General features: G+C 40.2%; 2 protein-coding genes and 1 long non-coding RNA gene across 4 annotated transcripts; 1 reads left to right on the top strand and 2 right to left on the bottom strand.

The window, feature by feature from the left end:
* Positions 1–2,958: 2,958 nt before the first annotated feature.
* GAR1 (GAR1 ribonucleoprotein) lies at positions 2,959–8,348 on the bottom strand. Of its 2 annotated transcripts, XM_062636639.1 has the most exons (7): positions 8,271–8,348; positions 7,387–7,604; positions 7,152–7,306; positions 5,703–5,762; positions 5,175–5,310; positions 4,140–4,262; positions 2,959–3,713 (listed from the first exon to the last, which is right to left on the bottom strand). In XM_062636639.1, the coding sequence occupies exons 2-7, from the start codon at positions 7,589–7,591 to the stop codon at positions 3,700–3,702; spliced, it is 693 nt and encodes a 230-aa protein (XP_062492623.1). In that variant the 5' UTR covers positions 7,592–7,604; positions 8,271–8,348; the 3' UTR covers positions 2,959–3,699. The 2 variants fall into 2 exon arrangements, with proteins under 2 accessions (XP_062492623.1, XP_062492622.1); XM_062636638.1 differs by lacking the exons at positions 2,959–3,713; positions 4,140–4,262 and having other exon boundaries at positions 4,322–5,310.
* Positions 8,349–8,985: 637 nt separating this feature from the next.
* LOC134173000 (uncharacterized) lies at positions 8,986–11,309 on the bottom strand. Its single transcript, XR_009968096.1, has 3 exons — positions 10,616–11,309; positions 10,222–10,301; positions 8,986–9,356 (listed from the first exon to the last, which is right to left on the bottom strand). It is a non-coding gene; the product is annotated as an uncharacterized LOC134173000 (long non-coding RNA).
* On the top strand, positions 9,542–24,783 carry CFI (complement factor I). The gene is made up of 12 exons (XM_062636640.1): positions 9,542–9,754; positions 11,306–11,624; positions 12,868–13,012; positions 13,965–14,143; positions 15,127–15,237; positions 16,803–16,919; positions 18,058–18,105; positions 18,570–18,673; positions 19,288–19,403; positions 20,069–20,343; positions 21,459–21,560; positions 24,323–24,783. Exons 1-12 carry the CDS (start codon positions 9,695–9,697, stop codon positions 24,538–24,540), a joined length of 1,794 nt encoding a protein of 597 aa, XP_062492624.1. The 5' UTR covers positions 9,542–9,694; the 3' UTR covers positions 24,541–24,783.
* Positions 24,784–25,374: the final 591 nt, after the last annotated feature.

Consider the following 25,374-nt stretch of genomic DNA (forward strand, 5'->3'; position numbering starts at 1 on the left):
TTGCACCAGTATGTATGTGACTATCTAGCATGGCTTCAGGCAAACATCCATAACTTCGCGTCAATGCTAGAGAATGCCTTCTGGTTTACAACAGCCAGCGCTGCAGACATACATTAAAATATCCCAATTATTTTCCATACTTCATCAAATTTCTCCGTCAAAGTAACGCAGCAACTCTATGAACTATATTGAACCATCCTACCCCAGCAACTACAGAAAACACAAGGATTAAAAACATCCCTCCAAATAGGAATGCAGAGGCACTAAAGCTTTCTCCATGGGCAGTAATTTAAGCTTTACAATACACCTCCATGTATTACCCTCTGCTTCACAGGATCTAGATCCTAGATAGAAAAGATACAAAACCAGAATTTTAGTTTGGCAAGGACAAAAGGCACAAGGTCTTCAAAAAACCTTTAAGCAATCTGACCCTAGTGATTAACTAGCTGTCATTTCAAGATCAGCTGGAAGTCAGACCCTATGCCTGGGTCAAATACTGCAGTGGCTAACACATTCACTTGCCTTTTTAAAACAGGACTTGGTTGTTGAATACTCTGCTTCTGCCAACAGTGAGCACACAGAGACACTGACAAGTGGACAAGAAGACAGGTAGGTGACACCACTATTGCTGTGTCCTGGGGTGCTCTGAGGCTTGTCTTCTTCCTGAGCTTCAGAGTATTGCAGGAGAACAACCCCCTTCATGTTCCTGCAGCAGTGGGAGGTGAGGAGTTCTTTAGGTGGCCCAGGATCTGCTGCAAAGGCTGCCAGTGAGGGGAAATACAGGGAACACCAAACTGCCATTGAAAGCCCAAATTGCCACCAACACCTTCCCCCATCCTCTTCAGTACAGACTGCACTGCGACCTTTTTTCCCCTAGACACTACAGCTACTTGAAACTTCCCATTTCTGACAACATACCTATTTCTGTCAAGGTACTGGTGAGCCCACCTTTCCTATTCTCTGCAGAAAAAGCCTAGGATATCTGTCAGCACATATATAACACTCAAACACTTCACTTACTAGGACTGGGAGCACAGAGACAGAATTGGATAGGAACTGAATAAAGAATTTAAGACAGAGAGGAAGGAGTCATATAAAATTGAGAACCTGTATTAGTTCATTGCAGCATCTCACTGCACACAAAACATGCCTTAATTTTTTGAAAGTACTGAATTTTCATCTGTTACAGTTAGCAGCTACTTGCATTAGGAGGACAGGGTCATGCCATGGCACATAGAAAACAAGGCAGAACAGGGACCAGAGACTGGATGGGCCTTGCCACAACCAAACATGATCCTTCCCCATTATGGGGAAGCTCATTTCACACCTAGTCACTAAAGACACTTTTCCATTACCATCTGGATGTCCTACAACCTCTGCAAAGATCTGTTATAAACTTCTGGATATTTGTGTTAATCCCATCCAACACTGTTTGTACGCACAGGGCATGCCATAATACTCCTCATGCGTTTCTCAGCTGGGGCTGCAATCCAATTCGCTATAAGCAAGTCTGATCCTTCCTCTGGAGTAGCAATGGATATTGCTCTTTAACCCCTCTGCAGAGAGATGTAGAAGTCTTTGCTTTGGCCTTGCAACAGCTTAGGCTGACTCACTGCTCCATCTGCTGTGAGATTTGAAGCATACACTTCTTGTCCCAGGCTGAAAGATGGTCCTTCACGCAATTGAAGTCAGCTGTCACATCATGCAATTTAAAAGTCCTGACAGTAGTCTTCTGATATCCTGGGAAAAAGGATGTCCCTAAAGTATGCTGTGAGAATAGCAAAGCAGAACATGAATTTGGGTGTAGGACTGAGCACCGTGTTATGTTAGTCTTACACAGCCAGAAGGAAAGATTTAAGTCAGCTTCAGCTACCTGCAGCTAGCTATTGAAGCATCAGTGCAGACCATCCTCAGCACAACAGAGGATGCAAGTACAAGTATCACAAAAGTAGTGACAATTCCAGTTTCACTGCAGGTTGGTATTGCTCAACTGCAAGTTGGTATGCCAGAGATGCAATAGGATTTTGTCTACAATACCTTAACTCAGAGCCCAAGTCACTTAGGCCTAACAATACACAGCAACAAAAGTCTAAACATTTCCAGAGGTCTTGATTTAAACTGACCTGGTTGAAGTTAAGTCTGTAGCAATACCAGGAATGTAGTCACTATCCCTCAATTCCTGATTGTGCTGTGATTGAACAGTAGACTTCAGTTTCATCTCACAAAAAAAGATCTAGCAGAAATCTGTGTTTTGGGTTTTTTTTTAAGCTGGTAGCATTTTTATCTATTATCCTATGCAGTATCTGTTCAGACTTCATTGAATTCTTGAACATTTGCTTTGCTACTTTACATCAAGTTTTGTTCCAGAGACTATTCAAACTAACAGTCAAGTTTGTTAAAATGACCAATAACTGGCCAATCCTGGTTCTGACAAATTACCTGGTTGTTTTTACTAAGCAGAAGGCTAACATTACTCATCTGCCTGTTACTGCATTCATTAGAAAGCGTAACAGTACAATGAATTCTGAAATCTACTACTTTCCACAAGATGTTGAAAATACCTTCACGTAGATTATTCTACAGATCCCTTTTTAGAAGTGCTTGGTATGAGACTGTGAACGGACTCCTGGCTCTGTATAAAATCCAGGGCGATTCTACTTTCCTATTCTTATTTCGTTTCCAAAGTTAAAAGAGCAGAAAAGAACTTTCTTCTCTTCCATCATTAAGAGACAGTTACCAGCTTTTCAGGAGTTCTCATAAGGCATCCAACTAAAGAGACCAGACTCGTGCAGACTTTCTCATGCCTTTTTCAAGCAATGCTTAACCAAAATCACCGTGGGCAGAGGAGCCCTACGACGAGCTATCTAATCTTAGACCTGTGCAAGCTCAGAGCACCAAAGAGGTGCAGTGCCAGGACATCAAAACCTCAGGAGAAACAGGCTAAGGGGGAGGTGGGACCAGTTAAAAACCCTCAGCAATTTTAATATCCATACAATTAGATACAATTAGGTGACTTAATAGTATTAACCTTGTCTTATTCATTAGACAGCAACTTTTAAGAAGATGTCTTAATGTGTCTGGCTTTCATTGATATTTACACAGAAAAATCCACAAAATATCCTTTACTATCTTCCTTTTCTTTTACACATAATTACATATAAACAAATTTTTTAACAACACAAAATTTTGAAGTTTAGTTTGTAAAAAAAAGGTTCATAAAGGCTGCTTAAAAGGCATGTCCACTTTAGAGCAACACAGAAGATTCAATATAAAAAAAGAGGACGAGAACTAGGGATCAGTCACACACAGGTAACAGGTTCATACTGATGAATGTGCATGTAGTGAAGCTGTACAGTGTTTTAAAAAAACATTTCAACTGATTGTTTACTCCAAACTCCAACATGAAGTCAAGCATTGACTACGTTACTCCTCAGAAACAAGCAGTTTAAGGACAACACTGGATTTGGCTTAGTTAAAAAAGGTCAAGTATATTCTGAAGAGTCTGCAGTTCTTTGCCTGGAGCTATGCTCTCCTCACGTGTTGATCAACAGTCATTAAGTGTAAAAATAACTGTTATTTTACAGCTTCAAGTTCTTCATAAAAAGAACTTTTTCAGCGTCCTTTAGAAAGTTTTTTCCTTGTTCTTCACTTACACAGATGATATGGTAAGACAGCAGGGAGCTATTCATGGTTCCATATTTAATATCCTCTTCCTGTTTTAAAAGGGAAGAGAAACAGAACAAACAATTCACATCTTAGACAAGATGCATTTAAAGCAAATAAATTATACACATAACAGTAAATGAGTTGACAGAATAAAATAACAGAACATTACCTGTTCTCATAGTCCTTGTTGAACGCAAAAAACTAACATGGCCTTATATACACATCAAAAATGCATAAATTGCTGTGCTTCAGTTTAAGCTAGATACTGTGATGCACAGAAACATTTTACATAGAACTATAAACATCTATTCTATAGTTCTATTTACATAGTTCTATTCTATAGTTCTATTTACAGAGAACTATAAACTATAAACATCTGCAAGAGATTAAAAACACAACATCCTGTTTAATATTTAAAACTTTAGAAATCAGGAGCCATTCTTACTACTGAAATATAAAAACCACACACTCACCCCGAAAGCCTCCTCCACCACCTCTTCCTCCTCTGAATCCTCCTCCACCTCTTCCTCCTCCTCCACCTCTTCCTCCTCTGAACCCTCCTCCTCTTCCTCCACCTCTTCCTCCTCCAAATCCTCCTAGACACAGGAAAGAAATTATACGTTGAAGAGCATATAAATTCTTTGTTAAGCATAACAACTTATTTCATTCACATCTTCTGAAAGGAAAAGCACAGCAACAAGAAAAAACAGTCAATTGCTGGACAGTTACCACGTCAGCTACTGGTACTTTGTCTCTCCTAGGGACCATCTGCAGCATTTTAGGTATTCTTTAATATCTGGTATACCATGTCCAAAATACTCCAGACACTAACAAAACTTTTCTTTCGTAACAGAAATAAAATAATCACAACTATTCATTAACAATTATTAACTAAAACTCAACAGAACATTAAAATAAACAAACAAAACCAAAACAACTTTGAGATACTTGTGCCTTGCTGCAAAGGGGCAGAGTAGTGAGAAGATGCAGAACACTGTGATGTTAGAAAAAAATCAGCTTTAATTGAGGAGCACATGGCAAATAATCTCCAAAAAGCAAAGAAGAATGAAATCTACCAGGTCATTCACCTCTCTCTCAAACAATGCATTTCAAGTATTTGTCCAGACTAGAACATACTACAAATACAGATTTTGCTGACAGATTTGAGTGTTTATTATCTACAGCCTTTAACCACAAGTTTGCTCAGACGCTTTCTGTCTTTGTTTCGTATCAGCATAACTCTCCTCCCTATGCTTTGGAGCTGTTATTTAGCTACAGAAACCTAGGTCTTGCCATTGGAAGGGCGACAACGTCTCTTCCATTGAGTCAAACAGGAATATGCATAACATTTTTCTTTGCAATATTACTGTTGATAAAGTATTCAACTGCAGCTTTACACCAACCACCCCCTCCAAAAAAGGGCAAAAAAAAAAACAAAAGAAACTCAAACAACCCATCCCACAACAAAAAACCACAACATTCTGCAGCTTCCATTCTTGAGACCTTACCTCTGCCACCACCTCTTCCTCCTCCACGTCCACCACCACGTCCTACTCTACCACCTCCTCTGGGAGCACCTTTTTCTCCAGGTGGCCTTGGCAAAAATCTCTGAAGTGGTAGTAGCTTTGCTGGGTCAATGTAAAACTGTAGGAAGACAGTTCAATTAGACTTTGAAAAAACAAATACTAAAGAGCACATTAATATCTCCCTTTACAAATATCCACAATTTGGTCTTTTTATGTCAAATTTTCCTCTGCAAACAGTCAAATAAAGAAAGAACACAAGAAATGAATCACAGTGTTATAAAGTTACTAAAATACAGATGATATTTGCATGAGTTTCATTTGGTTTTTGGAGGGCAGGGAGAAGAAAGAACATGGCAGATAGAAAAGTGAGAAAGAAGAAATTAATATTTATGTTTACATAGAACAACTAGCTGTTAATAAAAGCTTCATAAAGCTTTCATTATCTTGTAACAGAGTAGATTTATCTAACCAATGACATACAATAGCATTCTGTTATTGAGATTGGCTAACCTTTTGCATTTTTTTAAATGAAGAGGCTTTCATATTCTCCGACAGTTTCACTGAAAAATACTGTTAGTTTCTTTAAGGAACGTAACAGGAAAAAGAAATGAATTTGTTATTTTGATTGGCACATTCAAACATTCTCTAAATTGGTATTTTATAAATAAAGCTAAATGTCACCACTGCAAATGGAAACTTACAATTAAGGCGCAAATACCTGCAATTTTTCTGAGAACTTTCACACAGTTATAAAAAACAGTATTCTGTGGTAAAACCATTTTTATTTTCCATGATTAAAGCGTAAAGAAGAACATCCCGTGCAAAGAGCACATAAAAACAGAATTGTAAAGAAGCAAATTTGTATAGCAAGGAACAACCCAGGGTGACCTCAAGGCTCATGCTGCAGGGGCTCTGCTAGTGCTGCTGCTGGGTGATATGACTGGCAGGCTGTGGAAAAATAAGAGCCAGCAGGGACTGCCGGAGCAATTATATGCCCAGCCTCATCCCAGTGAGGTGACAGACGCTCTGGAACCCCATGTGCAGTATTGTATGAAGTCCTTTAGCACTCCAGCACCCAAAGACTTTGGTATACAGTTCCTAAGATCAAAAGAGCTGCTGGCCAACTCTTCTTACTTAAAACTCAAGAAGCAAGGAGTTACTGCAAAATCAAGTAACGCATTTTCATAATACATTACTGTAGAAAGAAAACAAGTCTCTGAAATCCAAGTAATTTTGATACAAAATGTAATCTGCAAATTAATACATTCAGAGAGCGAGTGATTTAAACCTGTATATTTTACTTCTCACTTACTGTGGTAGAGGAAAATGTATGTACCTAGTTACTGATACTCACCCAACACAGGCTAAGCCTTACTGACATGTTACAGGGTTACATCCTGCTGTGCCGCTTATGTCATGAATTCTGTCAATCTCAACAAGCCAGCTTTGCAAGAAGACATCTCAGCACAAGCCCACCTTTACTGGCAGTTTAAGTAAGAAGCTGGACAATGAGCAATAAAACACCCTAGCACAAACTCAACTTTGTAATTAAGTAATAAACTGAAGCATGAGCAAGGTCCCCTAATGCACAAAAACACCAGTCCCTTGATCCAGCTCTGTTATAGGTGAGTAAGATACAAAGAAAAGTTGTTGTCACGTAAGAAGAAACACCCTGAACCACAATGGATCCAAAAGACATCTGCCAGTACTGGTAATGACTGACATAAGGTACTCTATCATACAGAAAAAGCTTTATGATAGACACCTAATGTGCATGAGGCACCTACTTACACCAACAGTTGCAGCTAGACTTGTGACTGTTCACATCTAACTGGTAGCCAAGCCTTCAACTATTTTTAAACCCTATAGAAATTCCATTTAATAACCAATCAGCCTTTTAATGACCAATCAGCCTTTTAAAACAAAATACTGCACATCACACATTTTTTTGAAGGATACAAAATCCCTCAGCTGTCCAAAGATTTCATCAACTTTGCCAATCTGTTCCTTATTATCCAGGTACACAGGAGCGTTGAAATAAGGCACCTTGTTTTCTTCTGTTTTACATTTACAAACAATGTCATCTTCGCAGGGATGCATGAACTCTCCCAGTACTGAAATAAAGAACAAGCAAGCTAAAGATCTGGAGCAGCCATTCTAAAGTACATAAACACAGCCTTTCAATGTAACTTACAAACTACACTTTCCGGAGGCCCCTGGTCATATCCGCCTCTGTTGAAGCCTCCTCGTCCACCTCCCCTTCCAAAGCCACCTCGTCCACCACGATTAAAGCCACCTCTGTCACCACCACCACCACCTCCTCCTCCTCGATTGAAGCCGCCTCCTCTTCCTCCTCCACCTCCTCTTCCTCCTCCACTTCCTCTTCCACGAAAAGACATTCTCTACTGCCTCCTAAAAATAGCTGTTTAAAAGATAAAAAATACTTCAATTGTGTTTTACTGTACAAATTAAAGTCTCCTGAGAGCCTGTTTGTTAATGCAAGTTAGACCTTTCAGTCCTCAACAAAAACACTAAGGCGCATGAAAAACCTAGCCTACACCAAGCTTACACTGCAATGCCTACCGGTAAAAACTGACCAGCAGTGACAGCGTGCTTTTCAGTCATACAGGGATTGAGTGGCCGAGGGCTGAGGGCGACAGTCCACAGCCCCCGGAGCAGACAGCAGCTCTCCAGCCCCAGCCCAGCGGCGCAGCACTACAACCCCTTGTGATGCTCAAGTCCAGGCTGGACGGGGCTTGGAACAACCTGGTCTTGTGGAAGGTGTCTCTGCTCATAACCGGGGGGCGGGGGGAACTGGATGGTTTTAGGATCCTAACCCAAACCATTCTACAGTTCTACGGTAACGACATGCGCCCACAGCACCTGACGGGCCCGCGGGGCACCTCGTGCGGCCTGCGCACAGGGATGCCAATGCAGGAACATGGTGAAGGGACCCCCGCCCGCAGCACGACGCAGCCCTCAGTGCTGCGGGGCAGGAGAGGGGCTGAGGAACGTCCAACGGCCGCCAATGGCTTTGTCCCGCGTGGCTTCCCCCCCTTCCCCCCGTTCATGCCGTACCTCCACGTGCGCGCCGGCCCCGCCACTTCCTCTAGTACCGCAAATCGCCACCGGGAGACTACCCACACCACCGTAAACGGGGCTGCCTGCCGTAAATGAAGCTGCCTCGCTGAGCGATACTGTCGCAAAAGGCAGGAGGTTGCTGTAGCTGTGGGGCAGTCTGACTCGGGCGGTGGCGGTGTGTTGTCGGCTCCTTTCGCGGCTGCGGATTCCCCATATACACGGTGCTCAGAGCCGCCTCGCTTCCCCCCGGGTGCGCCGGGAGGCCTATGGAGACTCGTCTCTTACACGGCGTTTATCGAAGCCCGCCGGCGCGAACGAGCGAGAGCCGCTGCCTGTGAGCCCCTGCTGGCTATGCAGGGAGGTGGGAGGAGACTTCGGTCCTGCCGGCTTTAACCACAGTGTCCTGGAAACCGACTGTCAGAAGAGTACTTCAGGTGTTTGTCCAGTACTTGAAAATTCCCGACGTGAATCGTGTAATATGACCTTATCGTATGAGTTTGTCGGTATTAACATGGATGTGTTTCCACATAGATTAAAACATCTCTCTCTTATATAAAAAACACATTTATCTTTTACAATAATCACAGAATAGTTTGGGTTGGAAGGGACCTTAAAACGAGTTCCAACACCTCTGCCGTGGGAGAGACACCTTTCACTAGACCAGGTTGCTCCAAGCCCCGTCCAGCCTGGCCTTGAACACTGCCAGGGATGGGGCAGCCACAGCTTCTCTGGTTAATGTGTTTGTGTCTCACCATCCTCACAGGGAAGAATTTCTTCTTAATGTCTGCCCTCTTTCAGTGTAAAGCCATTCACTACATGCCCTTGTAAAAAGCCCCTCTCCAGATTTCTTTAGGTACTGGAATGCTGCTATAAGGTCTCCCCAGGGCTACTTTTTCTCTTCTCCAGGCTGAACAAGCCAAACTCTCTCAGGCCGTCTTCATAGGAGTGGTGTTCCAGCCCTCAGATCACCTTCATAGCCTCCTCTGGACTCGCTCCAGCAGCTCCATATCCCTCTTGTGGTGGGGACCCAACACAAGCAGAACACAGTACTGCAGGTGGGGTCTCACAAGAGCAGAGTAGAATCTGGCAAAGAGGAATGCCTACAGTCAGGAGAATCAGCATGATGACTTGATCAGTCTCCTGGGCAAAAGAAAGGAAATGTGTGTGCTTCCTTTTAATCATTTACTTGAGGGACTTTACTTTTGTTATCTCGTCTGCACTTACAGTAAAAGCAGTTAAACTGCAGCAGGATCCTTTTGGAGAGATCAAATTTATCAGTTAATAGTTGAGGCTCCTGTCCCTTGTTTCTAAACACACTTTAAAATATTTTACTAACGGTTAAAAATTAAACATTAATCTAACAACTGACATTCAAAAGAATCCCGACCAGAGGAATTTGCCTACAAAGATCAAATTTCATCATGCGAATGGTCCCACTTTTCTTGCTTTTCTTGTCTCTCTTTTGTTTTTGTGGATCAGAGGTAAGAATTTGTTTTATTTGGTTACATTAATTTTTTATTCTTATTAATAAAAAACGTTAAAAAGCAATTTACAAAGCAAAACCAGTTAGGTTGGTTTTTGTTTCCTTTCATAGTGTTTGGTTTTTATACATTTCTTGTAGCCTAGCTTGAATGTGTGAAGTTTGTGATTTCTCTTTCATGTATTTATTCTGTCTGAGGTTTATGCTAACAGGTTTCTGGAAGAGATTTGAATAATGATCCTATCCTAAACCCAATTTGCAAACATGGTTAACCCCAGAATAGTGCTGCAATTTTCCCTGCCCTCCCTTTTTTGAGAAATGAGATTAGCCTCCTAACATGGCACCACTGTACTGCCTAGAGGTTTGCTGCAGAACCACTTCTGGCTAAGCATCCCAGAAAGCCCACCTGGGCCAAGCATTCAGCATGACCCACATCTTTTAGAGAAATCCTTAGATAAAAATCAGCACCTTTTGTTCCTATTCAGTAGAAATGACTTGCACAAATGGGAGTTATGCCAAGCCGGATCTGGCTCACAGTTTGGATTCTACTGACCTAACAGGAAGAATTTAGTAAGATTATACAACCATTGAAAGGGGTTTTGTTGGATTAAATTCTGCCCCAACAACATCCCCACTGACTTTACTATGGCCAGGATTTCTTCAGAACTTTAAACTTCAGCTCTGTTGATTCAGTTGACACAGTCAAAGCTGATAAATCACATTTCAGGACTAACTTTTCTCTCCCGTTTTTATACAAAGTTCATCCATATATATTTTTCATGTTTCAGCATTCTTCCTATCCATAGATCAGAGTAAGCAAAAGCAGCCAGCCAGAGAGCTGCACCATGGTGGGTGCAGTCACTCACCTAGGGACAGCTGGATAGAGGGTCAGAATCTTGCAGACTAGTGATGACCAGCAATTGCATTAAAAATCCACTGCTATGCCAGATACAGGAAAACAGCTAATAAGGAAAGGCACTTAATTTTTAAATTCCTTTAAGATACTTTTTGCTTCAGCAGTCACACAGTGAAACAAGTCATTAATTTTAGATTTCTGGACTTGCTTCTAAGTAGTTTAAAACTATTTGCAGGTGATATTTAAACTCAAAGCCAACCAAGCCAATAAAAAACTCTCAGAAAAAAAAGGTGCCATTTTTTTATTATTATGGGGTTTAAGTCCCCTTGTATTTTGATTTGGTTACAGTCCCATTGCTGTGGTATGTTATAAACCACTGACTTAAAAATATTTATAGCCTGCTGTTCACTTCAGCTGATGTTTGAAGTTCAGAGTACGTTTGTGAGAGACCTGTAGGAGTGAAGATCACACCAGGTGAATCATCCAAAATGAAGAAAAAAGTTCAGAGAAACTGAAGAAGCTGAGGTGGCTGAAGACAAGGAAATACACTATAAATGATTTTTAGCACCTTTGTGCTTGTAAGAGAGGAAACGGCTTACGCAAGAACACTTTGTTGAGGTCAGTAAAGAGTTCTGCAGAACTCTTGTGCAGTTCCTAGTCTTACTCCTTTTTTCATTCATATTTTGTGCCTTACAGAATGCAGCTTCTACTGCTGAAGAAAACCAGCCTCAGCAGGCTGAGCCTGCCCAGCCAGCTGAGCAAGACACATACCTTATAAGAGAATGCTTAAGCAACCAATACACACACAAGTCCTGTGAGAAAGTTTTTTGTCACCCATGGGAACGATGTGTGGAGGGAAAGTGCCTTTGTAAGCTTCCCTACCAGTGCCCAAAGAATGGCTCTTCAGTTTGTTCTACCAGTGGAAAGTACTTCCCCACTTACTGTCAGCTAAAGAGCTATGAGTGTCAACGTCCCGAAGCAAAGTTTCTGCACAAGGGAAGATGCACATCTGAAGGTATTGACACCTCCTTTCCCAAAACTTGTCAGTCAGTCATCCATGGCCAAGGATATACTTTCCTTGCCCTAGTAAGAACATGAAATATAAAAAGAGGAGTCATTGAAAATGGGCAGTACTTGTTGATTTTCATAAAAATGTGCTTGACATTGTTAGTAATATTTGACAAGGCCCAGGTCATGCTGCTGCTAGTAGATTGTTCAAATCATCAGGTAGAAAGGGAAGAAACAGACACAGAGCTCAGAGGTTTCCAAACAGGGTGTTGACTATAGTGGGAGGCCCAGCAGGAAGCCTGCTGAGAACATTAGCAGAGAGGGTGTCTTGAAGAGGGACAGACCTCAAAGGAGCTAGAGTCCAAAGCACGGAGTCAAGCTATTGAAATGAATGGGGGAGTGCATGGAGAGAAGACAAGCCATATTCACCTCTATCATCTTCATGCTGTGGATTTCATAAAAATAGAAAGCTGTTGCCCTGCAAACCATAGTTTGTGCAGTGACAAGCAGCTGTTCTCACTTGCTTTTTCAGCTGCACCAGGCTGCTGTGTCAGATCAAACTCCTAAGTGCAGGGAGAAACAGCTCCTGCTAAATAGGCAGGTGGGCTCTTAGCAGTAGCAGTTGCTGTTCCTACCTGTCCTCCAGGCCACTGAGCACAGCAGGAGCAGCAAGCCCAGCGCAGGGTTCTCCTGCTCAGTCTCTGCCCTGGTACTATCATATCACTCCCTTTCCCCACAGAAGCAGCAGCTCAGCCCACTGCCCTCAGGGTGGCAAAACTTTATTCTGCCTATTCCACTGAAAAGATTGGAGAGCCTTTGTGTGTTCCTGGTGTGCTGTCTATACAGCTTCACTAAGTTAAGCTGAGTAGCTTAGCTTCCACTGTTACGTTTTGCTACACAGGTAACAGAGGGTCTGGCCATCTTACTTGAAGTGTTAATGGTTATCAAAAGTCCTCTAATGAAAGTCATTATACTAAGATGCAACCTTTCCTCAGTAGACCTCCAGGTACTCTTACGTGGTAGGAACCGGTACCCTTTGAAAAAGTGGCAGTCTCAAAGCCACAAAGTCAGTCCTCAGAATAATACCTGAAGCTTCTGACTCCCAACCTACCCTCCAAATGAAACTGGTTGCCAATACAAATTAGTCCTGGTTTGTTTCTGGGCTGTCTTTCCACTACAGACATCTACATCATACGAGTTTATTTGGGGATTGTTTTATTTCTCCTTTATTTTTTATTTCTTTTTTTAAGAAACATTTTCAATTTCTTTGGGCCATGGAGATTCAACTTTGCTTCAAGTAAAGCCTGTGAATCAAAAGAACGACTTTTTCGTATGTGATAGTGAGTGGACTATGAATGAAGCAAACGTGGCTTGCAAACACCTTGGCTTTGAATTGTAAGTTGGGGGAATTTATCTCTGGATAACTGCAAGGATCTGAAAAAGTAGCAATGTTTACATAAGTGCCAGGCACAGTCAGCCAACAGTTAAGGCAGAAGACTCATGAACAATGTATTAGCTGATAAAACTTCTTAAATTGAGACCTGAGAGTGAAATCCAAACCACATATTCCTGTATTCCATTACAACAATACAGACCATAGTTTTATTTTTAAATAAAGCAGAAGACCAATGCAGAGGTTTCCTCTCAGGTCTGTGTAATGGAAAGTGTGCAGATGGACCATCCCCAAATAGCTCTGAGTAAGGATCTGTGTGCATATAAAAGTTTTTTACGCTCGCTGACACCAGGGTACAGCTCTGCTTTGCCACTTGCACCAGCCAGACTTACGAGAATCAAAACACAATTTTTTCATTCATGCCTTGCCCCCATTGCCATTGCTTGCTTTGTCCTCAGGGAAGGCTGAAGCCACACAGAGCCTGTTGGTTTTCCTGCAACCACACTGATGACCTGGGCTGCACTTTCATCTCCTCATAGTCAACTGTATCTTGTACATAATATTTTTGCACTAATTTAACGTGGTCAGGTAGGGCTGCCTCTCCAACCCTACCTGAAGACTACAAATGCTATTGCAGTGCCTTCATTGTCCCCTATAAGTGAGAAGCAAGTATTTCCTAGTCCTGATCAGTATCTCTTTAGATAGCAGAGAAGTGTTTATCCTGGGACAGAGCATTCAGTCCATTGTAATTCTCTCTAGTTACTTATTTACTCAGTACATACTTTTTGAAGGTAGGGGACATGGACACTATTAGGAGGATACCAGTCACATAAAAACAAGGGATATTAAATATATTAATCCCAGCCTTGCAGTGGCCTGAGCTTCCTCAGTATGTGCAGTGGACAATCCATTGTGAAATGATGTAATTTGTTATTATTGCTTATGTCTTCATAGAGGTGCTGAATATTACCAAGCCAATTCCAGCATCACAGAATCTGCTTTAAATTCATTGCGCTGTCTTCGGATAACTTGCAGGGGCCTAGAAACAAGTCTTGCTGAATGTCACATAGAGGTGAAATCAAGAGATAGTAATGAGGGATTGGTTAGCCTCCAGTGCCATAAAAATCTCAGAGGTTAGTAGTTTTTTTCAGTTTTACATTTATTTGGAGTTCTTACATTTGAAGTTTAAATAACTAGGACCTGGTTTGCTGAACTCCCAGCCACAACAAACCTGCACCGAAACCCTTTGATTATTTTTTTTTTTTAAATCATCCTTTTGCAGACTTTAAGACAACTGAGGCAGCCTTGTGTGAAGATGGTTTCGAGTTCATAAGTTTGGAAAATCACTATTGTTCCTGAAGTATTTTTACAGCTATGTATTTCATCCATGGTTCTGTTTGTTCCTCCAGTCCTCTAAGGATACTGAGGCATATTGTATCCCAGAAGTCTTACCTCTCCTGGGTTACTCCTCCTACTTGCTACTTTGTTTATGAAGGAGAACAATTAGGACACTAGTAGCACTGGAGCCAGACAAACATGACTGTAGTGGAACTGCTCGTGTCTTCTGGGGAGTTTCAGGACTCCCGAGTTTCTCACTGGTACAAGGGGGATCAAGTCCTTGGCTTGACTTCTGACAGCTTTCTAGTCTCTGTAGTAGGCTTGCTTTGGCACTGATAAGCATGAGCCTGAGATGCTGCTGGTAAGGAGAGCTACAAATCGCCTCAGGTTTTATCTTGTGCCACAAAGGTAGGAGTTCAAGGACTCTTGATGACTTCCTTCTAAAGGGGGAACATCCATCATCTTAATCACTTGAATCATTTACAGTGGGTTTGAGCCAATCATTTCTGGTTTAATCCTTGTCTAGAAAAAATGAAGTTCCCTTTTGCCAGGCTACTGCATATTGGAGGAGGAAGATAAGTGGTCACATTGAACACTTCATGAGAAGGCAATTAACACAATAAAGAAAGATTCCTATTTACATTACTGGGCCCCAGAATGCCCACTGTTGATAAGCCAAACTGCTGATATGACAAAAAGAGCAAGCAGAATATTTCCCTGGGCAATTATGAAGCTACAGACATTTCCACACTAACTTCATTTTCATCATGCTGCACAGCTTGTTCAGATGGTGAGTTTCATTGTGTCAACAAGAAGTGCATTTCTCTGGACAAAACCTGTGATGGAATCAATGACTGTGGAGACCTAAGTGATGAACTGTGCTGCAGAGGTAATAATTTCCTTTCTCAGGTGTTTCAAAATCATTTGAGCAGAAAACCACTCCCAAAGAATTTTTACAGTGATGTAAACAGCTAAAGTCTTTTTTCCATTAGGTCACTATATTAAAGCAATCAAACCATAATTTATATATACATAGGTGAAAAAACACAGGCATAATATAATTTTTTGAAGCAAGCAAGTGATCTCTGAGAAATCTGGATTTCCTTGGAGGATGAGAAAATACAATGAGATTTTTTTAGGAGGTTTGTTAAACATTGATACAAAAAAATTAGTTGTGTTAGAATGAAAATGTATTTTTAGCTGGGAAAAATCAATAGTAATTAAACAAAGACACTGTTTTCCAAATGAACTATCTTTAAAGCAAAGTAAGATGTCTCTTAACTTTATTAATGCAAGTTTATCCACAGAATATCTGTGAACAGTTCCTGTCACATTGCTTGTTCATGAGCAGTTATTCTTTCAGCATCTGCAATTCCAGCTGTAACAATTTTATTTAGAAACATGGAATGGATCTACCATGACTTGAATGCAGAATACTACTTTCAGCAGTTAGGGTTTGGGCACCAAACAATAATGTGGGTTACAAATCCCATCACTATTCCTAAAAAACCTTAATTTTGTAGTTTTACAATGGTCAGTAAATTCAATCCAATAGTTATGGAAACCCAGTCACAGCCATTTTAGGAAAAAAAAATAAACAAAATCCAACTCAAAACAAACTACTTGTGGCTTCATATATTTAGAGAACATTTATTCAGATTCCACTTGACCAAAATAGCGCTGTTTCAGCTGCATGAGCTGAAAACAATGTTTCCTGAAAGTAAAAGAAGAATTTCAACTAAGATGAATGGTCTTCAGATCATATGGGGATTTTAGAGAGCTATCTTATTTTTTATTAAAGAATATATCCTTAAATAGTAGATAGACATGAGATTATAAAGTAGCTTAAAAAAACCCTGCTATAAATTCCAAGCACTGCTTTCCTTTTGATAACATACAAAGTGATCGCAAGAATTTAAAGGGGTTCTCAGGTTTATAATATAAATAAAGAGTTTTAGAAGAAATAAGTTATTAAATCCAGCATATTCAAACTAGGACTCTTGATTCCTAATCCTGAACCTCTCCCCTTCAACCAAAAGTCAGCTTCGGCTTTGATTTGTGAGGGGAAAATTTGATCCAAGCATCGTAAATTTCTAATTTGAGATAATCAGTAATGCTGCCAAAACTGGAGGTCATTTGGCTGAGGTTGAGTGTGGGCATGTTTTATGGATGAAGCCATTACGGAGTGATTCCAAGTCTAGAAGTACAAAACTGAACTGGTAACAGAGATCCACATTTTTGAAGCCTTAAAACTTCAAGATTATAAACTGAGGAGATCCAAGTATTCATTTTGGTTTATACTTACAGAGCCTGCTTTTGTGATCTATTTATGAACAATCAAGTCCCCCCTAACATGGATATTATATTGTGTTTACATTTTAAAAAGCTCCCTAACTATGCAAGGTTGCTGTGTCATTTCATCCCGTGATTTACATTTGTAATTCTGTGTTACAGAGTGCAGAGACAACAGTTTCCACTGTCGATCAGATATCTGTATTCCAAATAAGAATGTCTGCAACAAAGAAATTGACTGCCTCACAGGAGAGGATGAAGCTCGAGTTCTCTGTGCAGGTTTTCTTCTGAAACATGCTTTTGTTTCTTCCCTCTCATTCTGCTCAATGATAACTAGAGACTTCACAATGCATATTATTAATTTAACAGATTAGCAAAACCAAATGCAAGAATTAGTCTTCCCGATGTTATGTTATACATAGTAGGAAGAAAAGGTCATGTAGTTTTCCTCCCATTCCTTCTAGAAAAGAATAGCTAGAAAACTAAAGGATGGAAGAAACAGGTGATGTTTTATGAGGTTTAAGGCAGATTATGTCTTTTGGTTATATGGCCAGCTATCAAACTGGCATTCTGTATTTGTGAAGAAAGCATAGACAAGACAGGCAGGAATACTTTCCTCACAGATGAAGAATTGAACTGGTTTGCCATTATGATTCTTCCTGGCTGTTCCCCTCACTGTTCAAAAGATTTTGTTTTGGTCTGAAATTAGAATGTTTTTCCTTGCTGTGATAAAAGACAAAGTCTAAAGCCAAAAAGTAAACACTATTGGTAAAGGTAGACTGAAATCTAAATGTAAACATTACAGCCAGTAATATGAGAACAGACCCAAACCTCAACCTCCATTTAGGAACTGAATTCAATGGGCATTTTGTTGAATAAAAGCTGACAAACCAGATTCAGGAAACATTTAATTTACCTCTCATGTTGAATACCCTTCCCTACCCTGTTAAAGAGGCACACAGTATACAACAGCATCATCTAAATTGGAAAAAAAAATAAAAATATCCTGTTACCTAATGCTCCTTTGGGCTTTAGAAAGCTCAAAAAAGTTGATGGGGCAGGAGGAGGAATTTCCATTGTTTCCTGGTGAAGAATGGGATATTTCTTTGCAGATCAACCTCCCCCCACAAAAAACAAACAAAGTTTCTCAGGGTTTCTTTGCAGAAGGGCTCACTAGGTATGCAAAGCAGAGTAGATATCATGCAGTTACAAATTGGTATCTGCTGAATGTAGGGAGGCAGCCAAAGAGCAGGAAACAGCAGCACTAGGCTGAGAGATTACTGCTGTCCATTTGAAATGGTGTGCCCTTATGCATTTAAAACATGTCCCAGGATTTTGTCACACAAACATATATTCAAGTAATAGAACAAATTTAGATGTTTGCCAATATTTTTAGTATTTTGTTATTCTACTACAGGTAAAGACAAGGCAAAGATAAGGCCTGAAAATCACAGTATGGATGAAGGTAAGTGTAACTAACCCTCCAAAACCAACAGCACACCCTCTTCTTAGTGGCATTCTCACTACCAGCCAGATCTGGCCAGATCCAGAACACTCAGATATCTGGACTTTGTGATTTACTGAGACTTACTATTTGTCTTGCTTTCTGCTAATTTCAATAATGCCATAATAATTCATCCTGGCTGAGGAGCCACATCTGCATGTTTTGGCAACTGGTGGAAGTATACTCTCAGCAAATCTAGGGGAACTGCTTTAAAATTATTCTCCTGAAATCAAGCAGCAGTGGGAAATAAAGGGAAATAAGTGATGCTAAGACACAAGCAATTTTCAAAGCAAAAACAAATGCCAACATTTTTTGCTTTCCTGCTACTGGCATATTCACAATACTCATTTTTCAAGATAAACTTGCCTCCAAATAGAGCAAATGGATACCTGACTTCTGACATACATTTTTCCTGTTTGTTAAAGAGAGAAAAATGCTAAAGACACTTCTTCCCAAAGTACACTGTGGTCTTACAAATCACACACTAACTCGACGGAAAAGAATTATAGGTGGAGAGACTGCAAGAAAGGTAAAAAATAATATTACCATCTATTAATTCATTCATCATCAATTTAAATAGGCATTATTGTTCTTCTGTTAAAATATACAGAAATAAGTCAGCTACTACAGTAATTTCATGCTTTGCAGCAGTAGTGGCATTGCACTGAAGGAAAGAGAGGCAGAATGTATAAAGTAAAGCATGGGGTTGCAAAATCGAGCATTACAAGTACACACTGAAAATGATTCAGCAAAGTACTTACTACTATAGCTTGAAATAAGAATTCTGATGAGATGGGAAATTTGCACCTTTGAAACAGAACACAGTCAAAAATGCTACACTTGATCATACCAGGTCAGATTCTGCATCTGTTTCCGTGGCTATAAGGGGCGTCAGAACAAAAAGCTCAATAGAAGGAGGCATCACACAGAGTCAGAAGATTGAATAAAATTATTGCATTTTAGAGTATTTACCCTTTATCTCTGATGGAGCTTGATTCACAATTCTACACAGCAGATGTTTTATGTACAATTTGATATAGCCAAGGAGATGAGATGATACCAAGAAATATGTTTCTCTTTATGCACTAAAAGTAGTAAAATTATTATGATTTCTCATTATTTGGGTGTTTGTTGTTTGAATAGGGTGAATTCCCTTGGCAAGTGGCAATTAAAGATACTAGCAATGAAGGTGCAACAGTGTACTGTGGAGGGGTTTATATTGGTGGCTGTTGGGTTCTGACTGCTGCACACTGTGTCAGGTAAAAACAACAAACTGGGAAATTATTTTCTTCTTGCAAATCTGAAAGATTGATCTAGCTATTGTTCCCTTTCTTGGCTACCTGTTTACTTATTCTTATTTGCCTCAACAATTTAAAACACATTAATGATGGGGAAAATTCAGAAAAAGTAGAATATTTTGGCAGTGAATAGAAAGATGAAAATGCAACAATGAATTTGAAGAGACACAGCATTCTTCAGTCACATAGTAGGCAGGCAGAAAAGGTTCACCATAACCACTTTGGCTGAAAGCGAGATATTCTCTTCCCATCTCTGCCTTGGAGAAGTCCAGGTTCTGTTCCCTGAGACTGCCCCTGGGGTCACATACGCCACAGAACAAGCAAGAGGAGGCAGGGAAGATTTGCCAATCCCAGCAGCCCATCCACATCTGCTCACTCTTTTTTCACTTGAAATAAGAAAGGCATAAACACGTGCTTCCTCTCACAGCACTAAACACAGTGCCTGGCCTTTAATAGTTTATTCTGTATTAGATGCAGTGCTCAGCAGTTAGCATCATCTGCTTTGCATTTCCATTATTTTTATTCTAGAGAAAATCTGATAAAATGCAAAAGTTCACAGATAGTTGAAAGGTACAGTGCTTGTGTGAAGTACCAAAACATCCTTTATTTCACTGTTTTTTTTTGAGGGCAAATCGAGTTCATCTGTACCGTGTCTGGGTCGGACTGCTGGATACAATATTGTATGACAGAGAGACAGATACTTTAAGACTAAACCGACTGATAATCCATGAAAATTATAATGCATCAACTTATGAAAATGATATTGCTTTGCTGGAGATGAGAGGTTCTGTGAAAGGAGAATGCTCCTTGGATTACAGCACACCTGCGTGTATCCCCTGGTCAGAGCATATGTTCAAGACTGGTGACAGATGTAAGGTTTCTGGATGGGGACTAGAGAAAGGTATTTACTTTGGTGCTTACTAAAAGAATGCATTGTTTGTATCATGTGCTTTCTTACTGTGGTAAGCTTTCATTTTAAAAAGGCTGGAGAGTAGTTATGCACAAAGTACTCAGAAGAGACTGAGTACAGAAAACACAGTCTGTGGTTCAGCATCCAGCTATCACTGTTGGTTCTCTTTTCTGTACCGCCTCCTCTGCTGCTTCAGCTGCTTAGTAATCAGTCTGGAGCACACCCCTGGTTGGAAACTAGCCAGACAATAAGACATGTTCCTTTTGCCAATCTAGGATTTATATCAGCTGTGGAAACCTGGTAATGATATTTAACAAGTGCGGTTAGTAGCCCACAATGAGCCATAGTCACAGCCTGTCCTCTGTTCCCTGCCCAAGAGGATCTGAGCTGCAGCCTACAGTTAGGAAACTCAGCACATCTTGTCTCAGTTGTGTTTGAGATTAGTCCAGAGAAGGCTGCACAGAGACAGGTAAGCCAAATGTAATCACACTTTCCAAGATTTGGGAAGCATTTGTTTTGTATTTCAGTGATTACAGCCAGGCATTGAAGCTAACACATCTTGTGGGGTTTCTCCTGTCCATACTAAGTAGCAGTCTATAAAGCAAATGATAGTTGGGATTTACTAGCAAATAGGCAGAGAGCAAACCAGAGAGTCTCCTTAACCTTGTGGATACATGTACTTCCAATATCTGGTCCCAATATCTCATCCCAAAATGACAGAACAGAATTGGAAAAAAAAATAAAAATAAAAAGTAACAAGGATGATCAGAGCCACATCTCCATTTCATATAAAGTAATATACCCATTTCTCAGTGTCTGAAAACCTTGATATGGAAATATAGGGAAAAAAATGAGGAAGGCAAGGCAAGGGAAAGGGCGAAAATGTCACAAAAGGAAAGTACTGTATTTAACACTGCAATTAAACCACTCTGCTTTTATGACCAATGTACTGCATGGGGTAACCATTACTGGCAGTTTAAGGTCTCTGGTTTACAATACTGAATATATTCTGTAGATAAGTAAATATATAACTTTCAATTTATGATATTAAAAGTGTCAAATATGTACATACTATTTTTAATATAGAAAAGTTTATTCTTTTCTAGGTTATACAAAGCAATATATCCTCAAGTGGGGCTACGTTAATTTATTTCATAATTGTTCCGAATTGTACCCAGGACGATTTTTTAAACAAATGGCATGTGCAGGTAAGCATCAATTTTCTTCCTATAATATCTTTAGCATCAAACCCACTGTTTATAAGGCCAGACATACAGGATGGGAATCTTTTAGACTTGGGAAAGCCAATAAACCAATTGCCACATTATCACCATTAGCCAAATGCTAGCCACTGGAGTCTAGAAGCATCCACCATTATATATCTGCTTCATAATCAGAGTTAATAAGACAGGATGCCAAGTTTCTATGATTATGAGGGCAAATTTTCACATGCAATTCAAGTTATGTTTTCTAAATACTCAAAGCACTTTGCAACCCACTGAACTTCCTACCTTTACTATATTTAATTCTGAATCAGCAACATATTTAAGCAAATGTCTGTCTGAGAGCACATTAGTAGTCCCACTACCTAGAATGTGACTATTCATCTACTCAGACATTTGCTACTACCACACTACAACTCAGGAAAAATGCGATTAACTTTTCAAACTAGGGTTAGTCTGGCCAGGAAACTGGTTGTCACTCCTACTACTAAAATAAGGACTTTGAATGCACTTTTTTGCTTCTCAAGTAACAAAAGATATTGCCAAATACATGACTAGGAGACCAATGAGTATTCAACTTACAGAACAAATAGTTTCAAGTGTTCTTTAAATAAAAATGTAAAGTAGTTTATATAGTCTTGACAGTAAACTAATTAGAAAAGCCAAACAATTTTGGGTTGATGGCTGGTAAAAATGGTAAAAATGGGCTGATGCCAACCTTATGAAGTTTAACCATGCCAAGTGCAGGGTCCTACATTGGGGTTGGAGCAAGCCCAGCTACAATTTGGGCAGAGAAGAGATTCAGAGCAGCTCTGCGGAAAAGAACTTGGGGGTGTTGGTCGATGAGAAACTTAACATAAGCCAGCTTCAGTGTGCGCTTGCAGTTCAGAAAGCCAACTGTATCTTGGGTTGCATCAAGAGCAATGTGACCAGCAGGTCAAAGGAGGTGATCCTGCCCCTCTACTCTGCTCTTGTGAGACCTCACCTGGAGTATTGTGTGCAGTTCTGGTGTCCTCAACATCAAAAGGACATGGAACTGTTGGAACAAGTCCAGAGGAGGGCCACGAGGATGATCAGAGGACTGGAGCACCTCCCATATGAAGACAGGCTGAGGAAGTTGGGGCTGTTCAGCCTGGAGAAGAGAAGGCTGCGTGGAGACCTCATAGCAGCCTTTGTATCTGAAGGGGGCCTATAAGGGTGCTGGGGAGGGACTCTTCACTAGGGACTGTAGAGATAGGACAAGGGGTAACGGGTTAAAACTTAAACAGGGGAAGTTTGACTGGATATAAGGAAGAAGTTCTTCACTGTTAGGGTGGTGAGGCACTGGAATGGGTTGCCCAAGGAAGCTGTGAATGCTCCAACCCTGGCGGTGTTCAAGGCCAAGTTGGACAGAGCCTTGGGTGACATGGTTTAGTGTGAGGTGTCCCTGCCCATGGCAGAGGGGTTGGAACTTGATGACCTTAAGGTCCTTTCCAGCCCTAACTATTCTATGATTCTAATTTGTGATAAATTCAGCATGAGATCTATAAGATACTAGGTTTGTCTACTGTGCAAGTTCCATAACTTATCTCCTTGATCTTCAACTTATTTCAAGTGATCATACTTTACCAGAAAGGAACAAAGACAGTATCATATGGGAAAACATCATAAAAGGGGTATCTGGAATTAGCTTCTGCTCCCTGATGCAAATACAAACTTGGGAATTAAGGGCTACTGTCCCCAGGAGTTAGTTATACAAGCAAATATTAATTAAATTGAACAAAAGCAATGAAATCCTGTTTTCCAGGATTAGTAATTCCAGCTCTGAAAAGTTCACAAAACTCTTTCTCAGTAATGTAGGGACTGAAGAAAGAGGTTTTGTTTTTAAAACTTGGAGACTCATGCATAGTATGGTCTCCTTCATACTGGGTCAATCAACACAGCAGAAAAGTGTAGTAAGGGTGTTAGAAATTAATAAACTTTTACTGATATAAGACAAAGCATAAATCATATTCTAGGTCTGCAACAGTATTTCTGTTTAGATCACATCCTTCACTCTTAATTCAATTTTTCAGGAGCTGTATTGCAAACAAGTAGTTCTGTGAACATTGAAACTTATGAAGAATGCAGGATGCTACGCACTTGTGCCTCAGGGCTGCTATTTAGTCCACATTATGACCAAGACCTTGCAATAAGAGCACTTATAGACAGTTGCTCTCCCTCCCATCCCAGCATCCACATGCTCCTGACCTACTTTCATGAAGGTGGTAGAGAAAATTTTGAGGCCCTCTGCCTCTCTGTACAGCTGTGTACAGATGAAACCGGCCAAGAAATTACTGGGTAGAGGGGACACCAAATGCATGCACGTAGGCATAAACATAGCATGATAGCTTCTGCCATAGGAATCAGCCTAGAAATCTTTCTACCTTTTACCTTCTGCTTTTGGTCACTTTTTATGAGCTACTTTTAATGGTGTAATAGGCAATATGGCTGGATTCTCTACTGCACAGGGTAAAACAAGACCCACATCACTGACATCAGAGCAAATGAGAAGAATTTTGGCCAGCCACAAATGTAAAGAGAGGCCCTGCACTTGCAAAGAAAGGAGAAACAAGAGACCAAAGAAGTCAGGAACCCCCTTCCTGGTGATCATTAGGCAAACATCTGCCAGGAAGTGGCAAGAACCTGAAAAATCTCCTGAGCTCTGTTTTGTGTGATAGAGCGTATATGAACTTATTTTTTGCCTTTTATTTCTTCTTTTGCTTCAGGTACTTATGATGGCTCCACAGACAGTTGCAAAGGCGATTCAGGAGGACCTTTGGTCTGTTTTGACGCAGAAAATGTGGCGTATGTCTGGGGTGTTGTGAGTTGGGGTGAGAACTGTGGGGAGGCTGGTCACCCTGGTGTGTATACAAAAATTGCCAGCTATTATGACTGGATTAGCCATCATGTGAAAAGGAGTCTCATTTCACGGTATAATACCTAAAACTTGGAAAATTAAATGCTTCCCTCTTATCACCCATGCAAAAATGCACATTGGTCCTTTTTTACAATCAGCAGCCGTGTGACTTAAAAACAGTTAGAACAAATCTTTAAAGAATATATTCTGAAAATTCTTAATGCCCTGTGAATGCCACAATTCCACAGTTTTACAGAAGCCTGTAAGAATAGAATTTTACAATCATGAGTCCGCAGCAAAAGTCTCTAATAAAAGCTGGAAATTAAAATATCTTGTTGTTACTTTGGGTTCTTTTTTTTTTTTTTTTTTTTTTCCGTATTTCATATTCCATTTCAGTTGCAGTTGTTTATTTAGTTAAAATGCAACACCCATACTGAAAGCAGTAGTTGGAAAATGACTGCACTGGCAGTATGTGAACTTCACAGAAAAGACAGCAAATAGAGTACTTTCAAGAACTTGCATCATCTCAAGGTCTAGGTCACTAGAAACCCTCAGGATGCTGCCTTGCTTGGCAGCTGATTCTTCAGGCTTACTGCAAAAGTAGACTTCAGACAATCTATTAATTGACAGATTGACGATAATGATTAAATCTGTTGTAATATAATTACACCAAAATAATAACTCTTTTGGTGGTGTTTTTTTCAGCTACAAACTCAGACAATTTTTACCTAGTTAATGTTCCTCATCCGATCACCTATCTTGGGGCAATATTTGTAGCTCTTAATTTTTATTAATTTAACTACAGCTGGTCAGAAGCTACAAAGGAGTTTTAGAACCTGAATCTTAAATTAAAAGCATCTTTACTGTCTTTACTGTCTTATGTATGTGTATATATATATTTCTGGTATCCAACAAACTCTT

Source organism: Pezoporus occidentalis, unplaced genomic scaffold (assembly GCF_034315485.1).
Source record: "Pezoporus occidentalis ecotype Australia unplaced genomic scaffold, CSIRO_AGI_Poc_V1 ctg49, whole genome shotgun sequence".
NCBI classification, from domain to species: Eukaryota; Metazoa; Chordata; class Aves; order Psittaciformes; family Psittacidae; genus Pezoporus; species Pezoporus occidentalis.

Excerpts from the sequence above, each read along its gene's own strand:
- GAR1 (XM_062636638.1), bottom strand. The coding sequence starts at position 7,591 with ATGTCTTTTCGTGGAAGAGGAAGTGGAGGAGGAAGAGGAGGTGGAGGA. Across the intron at positions 7,307-7,386 it reads GCCTCCGGAAAGTGTAGTTT|TACTGGGAGAGTTCATGCAT; the intron begins GTAAGTTACATT and ends TCTTTATTTCAG. Across the intron at positions 5,311-5,702 it reads CATTTAAAAAAATGCAAAAG|TTTTACATTGACCCAGCAAA; the intron begins GTTAGCCAATCT and ends GTCTTCCTACAG.
- CFI (XM_062636640.1), top strand. The coding sequence starts at position 9,695 with ATGCGAATGGTCCCACTTTTCTTGCTTTTCTTGTCTCTCTTTTGTTTT. Across the intron at positions 18,674-19,287 it reads GTGGAGAGACTGCAAGAAAG|GGTGAATTCCCTTGGCAAGT; the intron begins GTAAAAAATAAT and ends TTGTTTGAATAG. Across the intron at positions 19,404-20,068 it reads ACTGCTGCACACTGTGTCAG|GGCAAATCGAGTTCATCTGT; the intron begins GTAAAAACAACA and ends TTTTTTTTTGAG.